The sequence below is a fragment of the Hippoglossus stenolepis genome, chromosome 20 (assembly GCF_022539355.2).
Source record: "Hippoglossus stenolepis isolate QCI-W04-F060 chromosome 20, HSTE1.2, whole genome shotgun sequence".
NCBI lineage: Eukaryota > Metazoa > Chordata > Actinopteri > Pleuronectiformes > Pleuronectidae > Hippoglossus > Hippoglossus stenolepis.
Window position 1 is genome coordinate 3744322 of NC_061502.1, and position 16814 is coordinate 3761135.

The 16814-nt window shown below is 39.5% G+C and overlaps 1 protein-coding gene across 5 annotated transcripts in view; it reads right to left on the reverse strand.

Moving 5' to 3' along the window:
- The window catches only part of LOC118099762 (CD2-associated protein), a 58984-nt gene that overhangs the window by 37563 nt on the left and 4607 nt on the right, over window positions 1-16814 (reverse strand). For 4 of the 5 annotated variants that reach the window (XM_047337987.1, XM_047337985.1, XM_047337984.1 and 1 more), the window contains exons 2-3: window positions 9435-9592; window positions 1828-2005 (exon numbers count right to left, since the gene is read on the reverse strand). In XM_047337987.1, coding sequence (XP_047193943.1) covers window positions 1828-2005; window positions 9435-9592 — 336 coding nt within the window. Of the gene's footprint in view, window positions 1-1827; window positions 2006-7165; window positions 7266-9434; window positions 9593-16814 lie in introns of those variants that run through there. The other variant, XM_047337986.1, reaches the window with a different exon arrangement.

Genomic DNA, 16814 nt, shown 5'->3' on the forward strand with positions numbered 1-16814 from the left:
ACTGAGTGAAATGACCCGGAAGTATTTCAGCGGCCGCCATAATAAGAGGTATTGGAATTCTCTAAATCAGCCATGCCCAAACTTAAGAATGCCGCGGCCCAATTTGAAAACTGAAATATGTGTGCGGCCCACCCACACCTTTAATCACAACTATATGATCCACACACAGGATTAGAATCAACTATTACCATACATATTATTCATTTTATAGCTAAAATAATTGTATATGAACATAGGCATATGCAGTGCAAATCCAATAACATCCACATTTAAGCGTAACAATTTGCAATATTCTTGCTGTTTGTATAACAGAGCACAACCAGAATATCAGGGAGAAGAAAAACACATTTGAGGCGTAATCAAATATACTTAAGGGGTTTAAGGCATTTAAGGCCCCCCCCCCAAAAAAACGTCCATAAACTGACATTAACACTGGAATTCCTCTAGTCTGACACCTCAAGCAGTTTATCTCGATATACTTGATATTGAATCACACATCGCGTGAAGTGACATTGTGTCACCTGTAACCCACCCAATGAGAGGGCTGATGTTGCCGCGTAGCTGGCTCCGATGCTCTCTCTGCGTATTTTTAAAAGATGCTCGAGGCTTGGATAAATATTGTCCATGTTTAGTTTCTAAATGGCGGCGGCGCACTTTACATGGCCCCAGGGTCTTGTTAGCTAGCATCTGAGTGCACAGCACACACACAGGCTTGGGGGTTGTCCTCTGGGCCAGCGACAGGTCCTCACTTGAGTCCTTTCTGCGAGTCGTCTTTTTAGTTTTGAATGATTCAGTTTGACTTTCTGATTCCCCTTCGTCATCAGCAGCTTTCCTCTGCTCCATCTTGCTCGACCCAGCAGACAACAAAGTTCTCCCTCCCCTATGATTCCCCCGCTAATGATGCGTTCAAGTGTTAATGTGACGGTCAGAAAAAACAATGACACCTGCTATATAGGTCAGATAAATTAGGAACGTGGAATTTAAATCTAAATGTCTTTGTTTCATTACCTGTGATGATTACTTTTTTTTTTAAAATCAATCATACATTTTTGGTGGTAATCAACGCTTACTTACAAATCTGAAACTTTTGTTATCTATTTATTTTCTGATGACCTCTCACGGCCCACCTGCAGTGGCTTCATGGCCCACCAGGGAGCCGCGGCCCACACTTTCAGAATAACTGCTCTAAATGATGAGGAAGAGCTTTAATGCTTCCTAAGTTATCTCCTTTAGCATAGAAAACATGGGAACATCCTTTATGAAAGGAAAGGAGAAAATGCTGTCCCACAGTTCTTTGCGACAGCAACATTTAAAGCGACACAGTAGTTGTCCTGGACAGACCCATTTAAATAAAAATATAAACAGCTTTTTTATTATGACCCGAAACTGATGAAGATCCTAGCACTCGTCTAAGTTCCTGATTTATTCTCTGTCACATCTGTCCAGTCAGGAGTCACAGTTCACAATATCATCATCACAACTAAATACTAATATGAAAGTCATTTCAATTCCCTGACTGTGGAATGGACACATTTTTTCTCCACGTATATTACTCACATTTAGGGCTGGGCAATAAAACGATAACGATTATTATCGCGATATCTGACATGTTGACAGACGATTGATCTGTCACGATGCAAGTCAATTTTAACTACTATCTTCTTTATGGAGGTGTGTGCACATGAGTGTGTGAGTGATACCAAATTTGGCATTAAGCACCCTAGAATTTGAAGCATACTGGTTCCCAAAAACTAATTTCTGGATACTGTGAAGTCCTGATTTAACAAATTACTTTATCTAAACACAGAGAAAAGTACAGCTTCGTACTTTTTGCCGCTGCTGGGGGCTGAGGCTGGAAGCCACCAGTTGGGATGCCGATTGTGCTCATCCTCTGGACCAGGTTGGCCACATTCCCTGCGCTTTTCTCTCTCCTCTGAGGCTGAGAGGTCTCCTCTTTAGGCTCATTCTTTGTTTCCTTGACCTCTTTGGATTCCTTCTTCAATTCCTACATACAAAAACACACACATACAAGATACATTAAGAATTGTCTTTTTTACTTTGTCTTCATTTTCAGTAAAATTCTAAGATTCTAAATGTCACACAAACAATTTCACATTTCTGATTTCCACTCTTCCATCTCTAATATACACATATACCTAATTCTACAACTCCGCATACTTATATAACATTTTTCACCAACACCTAACAATATATTTTTGTATATTTAAATAATTTGGGTAACAACCAATACAATTTTCAAAACAGAAAATCAAATTATTTTTTAAAACTGGAAATCAAAAAGTGGATATTAATTATTAATTTATAAACATTGTTGTGATTGCATTGTTTACTATAGTTTCCACAAAGTCAAGTGATTCTCCCAGTAGGGCTGGGCGATATGGCCTAAAAAAAAATTGCAATATTTTTAGGCTATATCGCGATAGATATCTCGATATTTTGAAATCTCCTCTAAATCACTGTACAAATGTTAAATTCATAAAAGTCTACAGGAAATGGCTAAGCTAGCTGACGTTGGCATTTCCGGCAGTCCCTGAATGCACCTCGTCAGAAGATATCAGCGGACATTTAGGCTTAAAACACATTATCTCGATTCACAGATTCAGAATGTGAGGATATGAATACTGGTTTAGTAGATCATAACTGGAAAACTGCAAAATACAATCCCAAAATTCCCTGTGTTCCTCTTCGGACTGCAGCCACTAAACACAGTGTGGTGATGCAGACCTCTTCTGGATGTGGCCAGATAAATTGTTTTGCCAAATTAACAAAAAACACTATGAATCTCAATTGAAAACAGATGTTTTGCAACAGAAATGCACATCAGGCAGGAGGCAAACACCTGAGATACTAATAGTGTTGTCGGACGTTGGTTAGATGGAATGGGGAAATGTGAGACAAGGTAAATTAGTTTCACATTACATGGTGAATTGAAATGTGTGGGACAATCAGCCTTCTGATGAGCTACAGATTCACAAAGACTCAGTGCAGCATTGTACTAAGCACAGCCCACTCATGCTAAATCTAGCTGTCGCTAATGATCCCAAACATGTCACAGTCAGGCGGTGAACCAGCTGCTGCATTCTCGTAGCCTGGGAAACTCCCTGACAACAGCCCAAAGTCCATGTCACACCTTCACTAACTCCTGTCAGGATTTCAGATGGAATATATATAGTTTGCGCGTCACGTTACTTCTCGTGTTGTTTAGCCGATTTAAAAGTGTGTCTCATAAACTGTGAAGTGAAAACAAACACAAAGTAAACATCAGTCCTGTACATGTCCTAATAACTTGTAAAGTGAGCGCAGGTCAGCGGGGGAGTGAGGAGGAAGCAGACTCCGACAGAGACTCAGATAGACGACGACCCAACCTTTTAATGAGGGTCTGTCCTGATCCTGAAGCAGCGGTGGTTATAATTATTCAGCGGTGGAAACCCGCTAAGACAATGAATGTACCAGAAAACATGACTCGATTATGTTCAGTCACTGCATCCATGCAGAGTCGTCCACCTCTATATAGGAGCTCAAACATTAGCACGTGTGCTGCTGCTCCTATTAGGCTCTGTGCTGTGTGCGTCAACCTAACCTGACGTGGCTGTAACTCTATTCCAGCCACATGATTGGTTCGGCGCTATTCTCAATTGTCATCATCATTGGCTGTTTGTGTTGTCTGTCAAAACATGGGTGGAATGAGTTCTATCGAAGTTATATTGACCATGTCTTATATTTCTATCGATGAAAAGTTATATCGCGATAATCTTCATCTCGTGATATTTGTTGTTTTATTGCCCAGCCCTAATAGATTTATACTCAAAATATAATATATGTTCATGCCGGGGTGTTAACATAAACATGCACATTCAACCATCCATTTTGGATACTCTTATCCTTTGCATCCTCTGATAATAACACAAATGATCTCTATTGTAGTGTTTGTGCAGTTGCTTCAATATAGAGCTGTGTGCAGTGCTCTTTGCCAAGCTGTTGCCCCCCCCCAACACACAAACCTTAAAAACACACCAACAAAAGACAGGGCCAGGTTGGTGGCACTATAGGCTTTAAAAAATAGTTTTAAAATAGTTTTATTGTCCTTGACAGGTTGAACTTGAAGTAGTTTTATAATATACTATAAAACATGATAATAATAGAAGGGCACTCTGATAGCACATGCTGCCAAGGCTAATGCCCCATTTCTCAAAGTGAAATAGAGTGAAAAAAAAACCTGGACATGCCTGTATATACAAATCTACTCCAAAATGTATTGGGTTCTTCCTTAAGGTAATGCCCCACCTCTATACGAAATGCAATGGAAATTGCTTGAGTAGTTTTTGAATAATCCTGCTGATAGACAGACAGACTTTGTATGAGAAGTATAAGTACAAAGTACATATAATGGACTGATCACAAGGTTAGACATACATAGGCAGACTACTACACTAACACTCCATGTACACGTACAGGTAAGTTAGTCCAATCAAACAATCAGTGTGTTTTTTGGAAGCCTTCATTAAATCGACCGCCGAGCCTACTCTGAATGTTTACATCTGAAATACAGCAGTCAACAAACAGGTTATACAAACTATCCAAATAATATGTAGGGCTCAAAGTGTCCTCTAAGTCAGTTGCTCTTTTCAGTGCTGCTTCTGATCACCACCGTGTCCAGCTCAGAATGTTATGCTCAGATTCTATGTTCAAAAAGCTGTTATCAACTGTTGTGTCAATTAATGCTAAACAACATGAGCAGGTCCCAGTCTGTTTTCTCTTGGTGATGTTAACATGCACAATCCTCCTTTTATCCCTATGGAGTCAATAATTGCCTAAAGTGCCTTCCACTAAAACCAGGGGACTCCGACTGTTCTTAGGCCGAGAACTTGCATATTAAAAACTCTAAGTGTGATGGTCTTCAAACCACTCGCACTAAACCCATGAGCAAAGTAAGATCTTTATAGGAATGTTTAAAGGTTATGGAATCAATACATTTTTAACTTGTGACCCTGAGCCTATCCTAGACTCATCAGCTCTCTCCTGTTTATCACTCAGTGTAGACTGAAGTGAAAAGGGGACTAAGCCTTTGTTGTGACAAGTTACAAGTCCCAGTGTGTGTGTGTGTGTGTGTGTGTGTGTGTGTGTGTGTGTGTGTGTGTGTGTGTGTGTGTGTGTGTGTGTGTGTGTGTGTGTGTGTGTGTGTGTGTGTGTGTGTGTGTGTGTGTGTGTGTGTGGCAGTGATAAAAAGACAGATTCATTGAAATTAACATGAGCTTTAGATGCAGAAAATCACACAATTCCTTTCCCCCTCCCAGTATCTGTTTGTGGTTCACTGACAATACTGAAAAGTGTGAAGGGGCTTTAAGAAAGTGTGACAACACACCACTATACACTGTATAAACAGGTCTACTAACTGTTTTACACTTACAACTGTCACACATCCAGGGTGTTAATTAGAAAAATCCATTCTATCACCAACAGGAGAAATAATAATGAAGCGAAACATGTTTTGTCTTTTTTCTTTGGGGATTTAAAATTTCCATCTTGATCCAATTTATGTAACACTTGATCAGAGGAACACAATTGTTACACCCTTATTAATTAGGGCTAGATGTTTAACTTAAATACTTATTTGGTAGAGCAAAACTTAGAATATTCTGATATTAGCTTATTATCAATATATAAACATATACGGCCAATAAGTAAGAACAAACTGTAGTACAGAAATGCCAAAGATATGTTTGAAGTAATGTAGAAACTGCTCCATCCATTTATATACTTAATTCTTCAATCTGATGTTTCCTGATTTTAATTAAAGGGGACATAGCATGCAAATTCCACTTTGTTAGTGCTTCTACAGGTTAATGTGGGTATCTGGCATGTCTACCAACCCAAAAACTCTGGGAAAAAAACACTCGCGCGTTTTGTTATAGTTCCTCTAAGTCAGAAACGTCATGCTTGAGCGACTCGATTGAGCTTCCTGGTTTTTGTGTCGTAATAAGGCACTGGAAGTCTCCCTACATGGCCTTGGCCCTGATTGGGAAAATTAAAACTCCAGGACAACAGAAGGGGAATACAAAGTACGGGATGCATATTTGATAATTTATATCATATAAAATATGTAATTTATATCGTTTAAAATCATGGGGGGAGTAGGGGGAGGGGGGAGCTGGCTCATTAGCATTTAAAGGATCAGGCACTCAAAACAGGTCACTCTGTGGAGGGCTGTTTTATACAGGGTAAAAAGGGTGCTGTTTGAAATGATCCTTGTGGTACTTTGACCAAAGTATGTTACAGACATTTCATTAAGACCCCAAGGAACCATATCAACTTGTGGTAAAATGGGCATGCTATGTCCCCTTTAAATGATTACAGCTTGTTTTGTTGTGTGGAAATTCCTCAAAGCTACTGACAAAAGTATGACATATGAAACATTAGGAACAAAATCCCCTGCTGTTTTCCTTCACTGTGTCATATACACACGGTCACATAAAATCATACATGCACAGGATAAACGGACGATGCTGGATTTTTTAGGCTGATACCGATTTCAGAGAGTAGAATATATAGATATCAATATATTGGGCAATATTGCTTCATATTCTTCCACCTGAAAATTGTCTCAGACTCGTTATTAACACTCCAGCAATGTGCCAGAGTCTGCTTAGCTGTGATTCACACTCTGCTACCTGTGGTGCAGACAGTGATGTAAACAGTGGAGTTGGAGTGCGCTCTGCTGGACAAACTATATGATGATGCAACACAATTTCTAAATTCTCCAAAGCATATTTTTCTTGATTATGTATTGTAACAGATCCAACACATCCTAAACCCTATACAATCAGAAACACACTGATATGTCAGTGATAGGTTAACATTGGCCAACGAAATCTGCTGACTGATATATTGCTCAAGCTACAGTGAAAAGTAGATGCTTGCACACCCAGAAAAACACACAGACACACACACAAAGATGCACACAAGCAGACCTTAAAATATTTTTTTGACCAGCTTATCAACACGGACTCCAAACTCTCCAAAAAAACAAGACTTATATAATCAATCAAATACCAGAGACATTTCTATCTATATGATCTTCCCCTGATGACAATAATAAATAAAACAAATTTATGCCACAACCCTGACTAACAGTTACAGTCCTTACCATCTGCAGCATGTTTCATGTCCCCTGATCTTTCAGCTACCAAACAAATAAAAGCAGGAAGATTAAATACAACATCTCAGATGACTGCAGGGTTGTCAGGAACAAAGTTCAACAGCCAGCAGGCTCCTTAGAGGATTAACTATCCAAGCTCAGTGACTGGGCCAGGCTACTTAGCAGATTACCTATCTCACTACGCAGGATTATAGGACGGGGAAAACAGTAGAGATGAGAGAGGAACGAGGAAAGGAGATAGCGCTGTAGTGAATCATTTCACAGCGCATTAGCTGCCCAAATACCCTGCACAGAAAAGGAAGATTTCACATAAACACACTCGGGTGCCTCAAGAGCTAGATCAAATCATAACAACAGATGACTCAGCTCGTCTCTACACAGATCCTGTGCGTCTGCTGGATCAGTCTGGGAGACAGGTTGACAACTTGTTACACTCAACACAATAAAAGCTTGACGTATAAAAGTGTTATGGATCCCTCTAAAACCACGGAGGCTTTGACTCATCATTGCTGTCGGAGTGGAAATAGGACTAATAAAGTAAGGTTAGGTGCTAAAGTAAATTAAAGTGTGTTAATCATCATACCTGTTGATGACAATATTTAGATAATCATTTATCTATTTACAAGTTGCACTTATATGGCACTTGTAGCACTTTGTAGTTTGGCTTTTTTGAAGCAAATTGTACTTAATCGATTCTTGTTGTTCTGGGTTTGTACCCTCATGGTTGAATGCACTTATTGTAAGTCACTTTGGATAAAAGCGTCAGCTAAATGAAATGTAATGTAAAATGTAAGGATGATCTTGCAGAGCTGTACAATTTTAAAACCTAGTATTCTTTAACAACCACTGACAGTGGATTCATTATTCATAACAAGCATCAAACTGCACAAGCCCATGCTTTTAGCTCTGTGTTATCAGTAGTTACTAGACCAAAGGGGAAAACACAGCGTAGATGAAGAGCTGCCTAGAAACAATAAAATAACTACAGGGGCACTCAGAGAGAGCATATCTCTGCCAATAGACCCCAATGAAACCACATTTAAATTCATTAGATACAGAGTATTATTTGGATCTGCACCAAATTGCACACACTCAGTCTGCTAAACATGCCACTTTTCATCAAGATCAATAAATTACTCTCTGAGAAATTAAAGAAAATGTGGAAAAACATGTTGAAAAACAGAGAAAAAGAATTCCTGGATCCAGACCCTGATCCGAATCCACACCAAAATTCAATGGGTTCTTCCACCCAGTTTCATGGTAATCCGTCCAGCAGTTTTTGCATAACCCTGCTAACTAACAAACTTTTTTACCCTCAATCACCTCAGATCCACCATTCAATTTGTAGTTTGTCGTGATTTACGGATACACAAACTCTGAGTAAAGGCTTTTTTAAGCACAACCTCTCTTTGAATATAACATCAGGATTTCTGAATTCACATAAGCTTTGCCTTTAAACAAAGCAGTAGAGAGAAATCATTTATGGAAAATTCTAATAAAATCTATTAATTCACATAATGTACATCATCACCTGACTCTGAGAAACCGATGCCTGCGTCTAACCCTCTGAAGACCACTAGGGCTGCAACTAACGACTATTCTGATAGTCGATTAATCTATCGATTATTGAAACGATTAATCGGATTATGAATCACACAAATTCTCAATTGCTCTTATTTAGCCATCAGCTTTTAAATTTAGCTTGAGGTTGTGATGACTGAAAATAAAGATCGATACTTCATTCAAAAATGTCTTTTAATAAACTTTGCTGCATATTAGGTAACTATTGATACAAAAACAAAGAAAAATCAAGTTTTTGTCCATTTAAAACCAAGGACAGGCAAAGTGCCAATATAAAAAAATAAATAAAAAATCAAGTATCCATTTGTTCTGTAAACAAAAGGACAGGGAAAGTAGCACCAATAACAACATCAACAAACAAAACTAGTCTTCTTCGGACTGCATAATTGTGATTAAAAAAGACGTTTGTCAGGCAATAGGATAACATTACATTTTTAAACTCGTTAAAAAAAAGTTTTAAAAAAATCTATATTCAAACCATATTTTTGTGATGGATTCTAGAATCCTGCAGACAGGTATTGTGGGAGTTGCCAAGACAACTCCGTTTATATAGCAAGCTAGATAACAGGCTATCTTACCGAGGCGAGTCTGCATCGTCTACGTTACGATGTCAAAACTCTGTTACAACTAAGTATCTGATATAATCCATATGGCACAACAGAGGAGCGATTCTCACCTTCACAAAGTTGTCAGGGAAAAGCCCCCTTTTCCCGTTGAGGTCCCCCTCCATCCAGCCGTCCTCATCTATGTACCGCACGTTCTTGATGATGTCACCTATTCCCAGGGTGAGCTCGTCCTCATGGAGCGCATCATACTCGTACTCCACAACAACCTCTGCTCAGGACGAGGGTGAATGAGGAAACAAGCAGAGGAAAAAGAAGAGAGAGAGGAAGGAACCAGGAAGGAAGAATGGTGCAGAGGAAGCCAGACAAGGAGAAAAAAGGAGAGAAACAAGGAAGGGTAAGGAGAAGGGAGAGGCAGACAGAGGAAGGCCATGGGACGGGAGAGATAAGATGAGGAAGTTTAGGAAAAGAAAGGGGCGATAAGAAAAACAATAACAGATAATTAAACAAAACATCATAATGACTGTGCGATAAAGAATATGTTTAAGTAATATCTATAACCATTTTCATACAGAAACAATAATGAGATAAAACAACAAAACATTTCCTCTTCTATTTGTAAATGTGCTTTTATATTTCTGGCAGCTATCTTTATTCAAGAGTGTATAAGGAACAGACCTTGTTGATTTCACATTCGGCTTTTGTAATTCTCTGACAAAAACACCCGCACTTGCACTCAAACCTACCCGGCTTGTGCATAGAATTGCTCTGCTTGTGCTCAAACTTTGCCCATGCACAGATATTTTGTTGCTTGGACAGAGTTCCTGCACTCCACCAACAGCTCTTCTCCTCACAGTCACTTTGCTTCTGTGCCTGCGGAAAACTTCTGCTCTATGAAGTTTGAAAATGTCCCGCCGTCATTGTGTGGTGTTAGCTTTATGTCACACCATGACTTACACTTCAAACTGAACGACCACACTTGTGAATAAAGATAGGAAGAAAAAAAAAACAGAAGTGTTTGGCCCTGGCAATCCACATCTGATTACAATGAGAGAAAGAGTGAGAGAAGGAGGTAAACAGGCAGCCTCACTGCTTCCAGTGCAGCAGGTTAAGCAGCCTCTAAAAATAAGCGTGCTGCAGAGGACAAACTGGTAGTGAGGTATTTTATTCATCGATGTGGCCATTTAACACAGAGAGACTCGGCCGGCATGGCTGGCTTCACACCAAGCACAGCCAAAACAAAAAAGATGAGGGTACACGTACATGCACCCACACCTGGGAAGAGTCATTCGGCACTTCACTAGACTGGCCAGGCAACTGCTGTATGACTTGGCTCAGTTTTGACTGCTGGAACATGCGTTTGTGTATGCATCTGTCTAAGCCTCTGACTTCATCAACCTTGGCCCAAAGACAGCAGCCTGAGCCAACGTCCAATGAGCTTTCCCCCCTACATTACACTCTCAGTGTATACGATCAAGAGGAGGACAAGAGCAATGCAGTTCACGTGCAGACAGATGCATAGACAGAAAGATAGAGCCTGTTTGGCTGCCAGCTCCACTGTCTTACTGCTGACTAGGTATTTCCATAATTAATTAACTGTTAACTGATTGTAAAAGATTTTTTATAAATCCATCTATTATCTATACAGCTTATCTTTGGACGGTCGCAGGGGGAGATGGAGCCAATCACAGCAGACATTGGTTGAGAAGTGGGATACACCCTGGACAGGTCACCAGCATATTACAGGGCTGACATAGAAGTGCTTCCTGAGGCTGACCACAGTAGCGAAGTGCTATAAAGGACAGCACAAGACTAACCCTACAGCATAGGGTTGGTGATTGTGCATTGAACATGCTTCAGCACTGGAGTGACTACATTAAGCAGATGTAGTGCCGAGGTCTGCCTGCCTTCTGAGGATGGTTAAAACTTCATGGATGTTGGCGACTTAGATTATTTAACAGCAAGGCTAAAGAAAGGAGTTCACCCCCCCCCCAGTTCTGTTGTTTTTACTCATTAGTTGCTCTTTGGCTTTTGGATCTTTGGACGAACAAAACAAGACATGTGGTGACCTCATAGTGGGCTCTATTAAATTGTGATAAGTGGGTTTTCAGATGTTTAACCATTTAGTGGTTTAGATGAGATAATCATCAGAAATGGTGAAAAAACGTATTAGTTGCAGCCTCACTACCAACATTGCATGAGCGCAGTAAGACGACCTAAAAAAAAGTACCACTTTTACTACTTTATCTACTGTAATCAATGCATTTTAGTTATTGAACCGGCAACTCCAAAATATTTGTCCCACCACTCAACGGCTCTTAACAAAGACATTTTCTGTTTTTTTCAGTTCAGTTAATCCATCAATCTCAACTAAGAGCTTTAAGTTTACAATGATATAAAAACAGACAAACTACAGAGAATGTTTGGGGATTGTGTAGCTGATATGCTTAAAAATGAGTAAAAACAATTAATCAATTATCAAAATAGCTGACAATTATGTTTCTGTTGACTGACTGCTGCGTTGTTTCATTCATTCCCAGAGGGAATTTTAAGAGCTTCCTTTATTCCACAACGTTTGGCACTTGAGTCATTACAATGTTGTAAGAACTCCCTCCTTACGGATGATCTCACAGCGGTTTGAAGGAACACATGACGACTTGCCAACCAGTCTTTGGCAGTTGGCTGAACAGGTCTTTTTATGTTGCAGCTGCAAAACTGAAACTGCAGCAGATTCTAACAGTGAATTATGACGACAGGGCGTCCAACATGGTCATAAGAACCAGCCTGTATATATATGGTGCTGGACAGGATAATTAAGTTCCTAAGCTCTGGTTTAATGGAGACCAGGGAGACATTATGGATCAGGTAGTGAACACTATTTACTGCCAGGAGGGTGAGTAGCACTCGTCTTTTACTCACTATGTTATGAGTCCAGCGGCTGTCCAGTGGTTCTTAATAACCCTGAACTCCCTCTGCACCAATTTCTGGCCCATCAGCACAGCACATCAACCACAGATAAGACTATAGACGTTGTCAGCTCTGATCACAACACTCTAACCAACAGTCCAGATACATGAGGCACAGAAAAATAACAACACACATGCCGCGCAACACAGAAAATAAACAACTGAGGCGAGGCCCCAGACAGTAATTTAGGACAATCTGCCCATGTAACCACAGGAAGAGATACGGTCTGCTCAGCCGTTGTTAACAAAACAGGAGGCAGCACTGACAAGCAGAGTCATACTCAGCTGAGCTAAGGCAGCACACAGGGCCGCGCTCATCTTCCAGATGATTGGACGTGAAGCAGAGGGACTTTTGTGCAACCACACAGATTACAGTGTCTCAGCGACGACACAAACACGCCCCGCCTGAGGACCGCAGGCAGGCCAAATCACTACCAATTAAATCACTTCCACACACACTGATCTACACTTTCTTCCACACTATAGTCTAGATTTTTCCCACTCAACTCATCTTTAAAATACCAGATGTGTTTCTTAAATTATTGTTATTATGGTCTTGGGGAGAGGGGAAACCAACACAAAACAGAAAAGAGTTCTAGGTAATTTTCTTCATTTGTTATTTTAAAACTGCTTTTTAAAATGTGTTTTTGTGAAGTGTTCAAAAAACAAAAACAAAGTCAAATATAGGACATGATATGAAAGATATCATATATCACATATACATTTTTCCATTGTAAAGAATTACAGAAATATTCTGATGATTTTCATTTATATTGAATAATATCAATGTCAAATTCAACCAGTGAATGAAGAAGGAAGCTTGAGATGTTTGTTACAGCTACAGGATAAATATACACATTGTTTTTAGGATTCTTTTTCATTTGAAATTTAGGTTTAACCTTCACAAGTACTTAGTTTCTAAAAAAGCATTTATATTGACTTGATAATTTCTGAAAAATGTTTATGCCCCGGGACTTAACACCGAGTGGTGGAACCTAGAAATCTGTACCTCAAAGATGTTATTAATTTTATTTCAGATAAAATACATAATTTCATGAAAATCCTGTAAAAGTGGAATCAGAAATCATTAGCAGGTGATGATAGAAAAACATCCATCATTTCATATTGTTCTATCATTATCATTTATTTCTTTGTATCACAAATAACTATTTACAACAACATTTTACATCATTTGGACCATGCTCAACAGAAAAAAAATTGACTCATCTTTTTGTCTTTTCTCTTTTTCAAGCTTGTTAAATGTGTATATTTTCAAGTTTTCCCTGTCTCCTGTGATAGAGAACCACGTGTGTTTGGATTCTGACCAGGACGAAACAGCACTCCCAGATCATTTCTCTGGTTTCTTAAGATTTTATAGAAAAAATTACTCAATGATTAACTGACAAAACAACAAAATAAGCACATTATAGATAATATAAAGTTTGCAGCAGCCTTATTAAGGTGCTGTTGCAGGGCTACATGTGTATATAAGAGGCATCTATAGTAATTGTGGCCTATAACCTAAAACCCGTTTTCTGTTTCTGAAGCCTTTGAAGGACTGACTTGACTTTGTTGTGTTCCAATGGAGAATTTAGGTTTCTCCAATCAGGGAGTCGGAATGTGTGGTGATTATGGATGTGATTTTGTGAGGGCAAGAAAAGATGATCTCCTTCTACTTCTGTAGAAGTTGAGGCTTTTTTATCTGAATAACTAAGGCCTCTGGTCCTGAATGAGTGCAGTCAGTGATAGGTGTTGGCCTGTGAAATATTGGCAGGACAAAGTCCTCTTGGTTTGTTCCTCAGAGGAAATGCCTTTCTAAATGCATTAAAACAACCAACACAGTCAGCATACAGGTGGTTTGTGTGTGTGTGCGCGCGAGTGTGTAGAGGGAGCAAACTTCCTGGCAGCAGTTTGCTGAAGTCAGGCGGCAGCAGGGGAATTCTGGCATAAATAGTTCTATTGACTTGTGAAGGGACCTGAAGGGCAAAAAACATTTTCTTGAGAAATTTAAGTGAAGAAGTGAAATGACAATAACCACAACAACAATAGAGTAAGCTGAACTACAACTATCCATGATCAAATCACATAAGAGCCTTCAAGGAATGAACCTCTGGTTTGGGCTATGGTTGGAGGATTACTTTGTTCATCTAGTCCTGGCATCTGTACCAGGAAAAGCTATGGTGTATTAACTGTGATATTTATACTGGCTTATTATTAAGATTTCCAACCAAAGTAGGTATATACAGCCAGTTATTTTGAATACCCATAAAGCTTACACTCACAGCAAGTTGGTAAGAGGCTAAAAAGAATGCTAAAGCCACCAGTGTTCAGAGCCTGAGCAGGACGCCTGCATGCATGTCTCCCTGGCTGGCTTTGTGTTAACAGAGCAGGGTGGATGTGGGTCAGCAGGCCTGTTACTCATTCAACTGTGTCATGTCAGACTATACAGCAGAACAATATGATGCTTATATCCTGGTACTGGTAGCAAACATATTAGATAACTCAAAAGGAATTGGTTCCAGTCCAGTGTGAAGATGTTATTGAAGCATATAAACAGCTTTTACAAACAATATCACAGGGCACCAGCAGCAGCCAGAGACACTCTGTGGGAGATGGTGTGTCATCCTGGCATAAATGCAGAAATGGGTCAAAAGGCTAAGAGCTATGGCCAAAAGCGCATCTGCTAAATGGTGTGCTGTCAAGCAGAGGAGAGTAGCGCAACAGCCAAAAGACTGTTCAAGAAAGAAATGAATATATATAACCAAATGATGGAGGGGGGCCCAGTTTACTGCACTGTGTCCCCTGGAGGCTTCTGGCAACAGTGTCAGGAGTTGTAATCTGCATGCCTCAGATTTTGCATAATTTTCCTGATGTGATTGAATATATGTCTGGATTAATTATGTAAAAATGATTTGCATAATACTGCATGCACGAGGTTTCTGACACAGCTAAAAGAGTTCTTCCTTGAAACATACCAAACCCTTCCACTAAGTTTCGTGGAAATCCATTGAGTTATTTTTGTGTAATCTTGCTTACAAACCACCAACAAATGGAAAGGGGTGAAAACCTAACCTGGTCACCAAGGTCATCACCTCTTTTTTGCATCAACATAATTTGATTGGCTGGTGTTTTTGCTTAACTTCGTGAACCTGCCTTGGTTTCTCACAACTGAAATTTGATGAATATTCAGATCCAACTGTTAAAAAGGGTTGAGCACTGAGCAAAAGATCTCAAATAAGTAGTCAAACATCGAGTCCAGTTCCCTGTGACTTGCTGCTGCTAGACAGAATCGACGTTATACAAACATGAGTAATAACCCCCCCACCTTCACTCTCCAGAGACTCTCCTGCTTGATAAACGTTTTGTCCCAAACGCAATTTTCCCTCTTATCTCAATTAAAATCCTTAAATATCAAGAACATGCCAACACCATGTCATTGTTCCTACACCATACAGCAGCAACATACTCATACTCCATAAAGCTAAATTCAGATAACTATAAAGGTTCACTGTTTAGGATTTAATGGCAACTAGGTAAGGTTGCAGATGGCGAACAACTGAATATAGCTCCTTTCACCTTCCACTTGAAAATATGTGGGAGAAGCTAAGGTGGCCTTGAAGTATCGTAAAAATGCAAAAGGCCCTCTGGCAAGCAAGTGTTTGCTTTGTCTATTCCAGGCTACAGTAGAAATTTATTTTTAAAGTGGAAACCTGTAGTGGTCAAAAATCTTATATTTTCATTCTAATTACAGAAAAAAAAATAGTAGAATTAACTTAACATACATAAATTGAGTGGATAAAGATCTGAGAGTTGACTCATCTCATCAAATTAAGCTTTAAAAAGAGCTGCAGCTCTGAGTCTATTTGACGCATATCATGAGAACAATTCATCTTGTCAGCGTCACACTTGTGTGTTTAGTGGTAATAAACTTTGAATAAACAGGCGAACAACCCTCTGTAGAATTGGCAGCTAGGACTCATCAACGCACGAGAGCATAGGTGACGTTGTTGATCATGAAAACAGTTCTTTCAAGACAACGGCTGCAATCACAGCAACAACAACTGATTCTCTGGTTCGGGCTTCTGTGTACTGGGTCGAGCTTCACAGAACTTTGAATAAACAGGTGAACAGTTCTTTGTGCAGCAGCAGGGGGTCCTTACTTTCCACAGGTCACTTTTACAGTTTCAGAAAGAAAGCTGCAACTTGCATTACCACAGGCCAAGTAAACAACCCATTCCAAACAGGCAGTTTTTGAACTGGCACTGCAGTACTTATGTCAAATGAACAACTGACACTTAGAAATTCTGTGCATGTGATGATTCAAAGTAACATCTTACATTTAGTGAATTTCAGTTAGCTTCAAACATGATTTTTAACTAATTTCTGAACTTACAACATACGTTCTTTTATCCCACATTTTCAAAAAGCAGCAGGGGAATTTACATTCCTCAGTGGAACGAACCTTATAGGAGTTACAGTGTATTACTGCCTGTATGCTTTGTTATGGTTGGATAATGCGAGCCTATT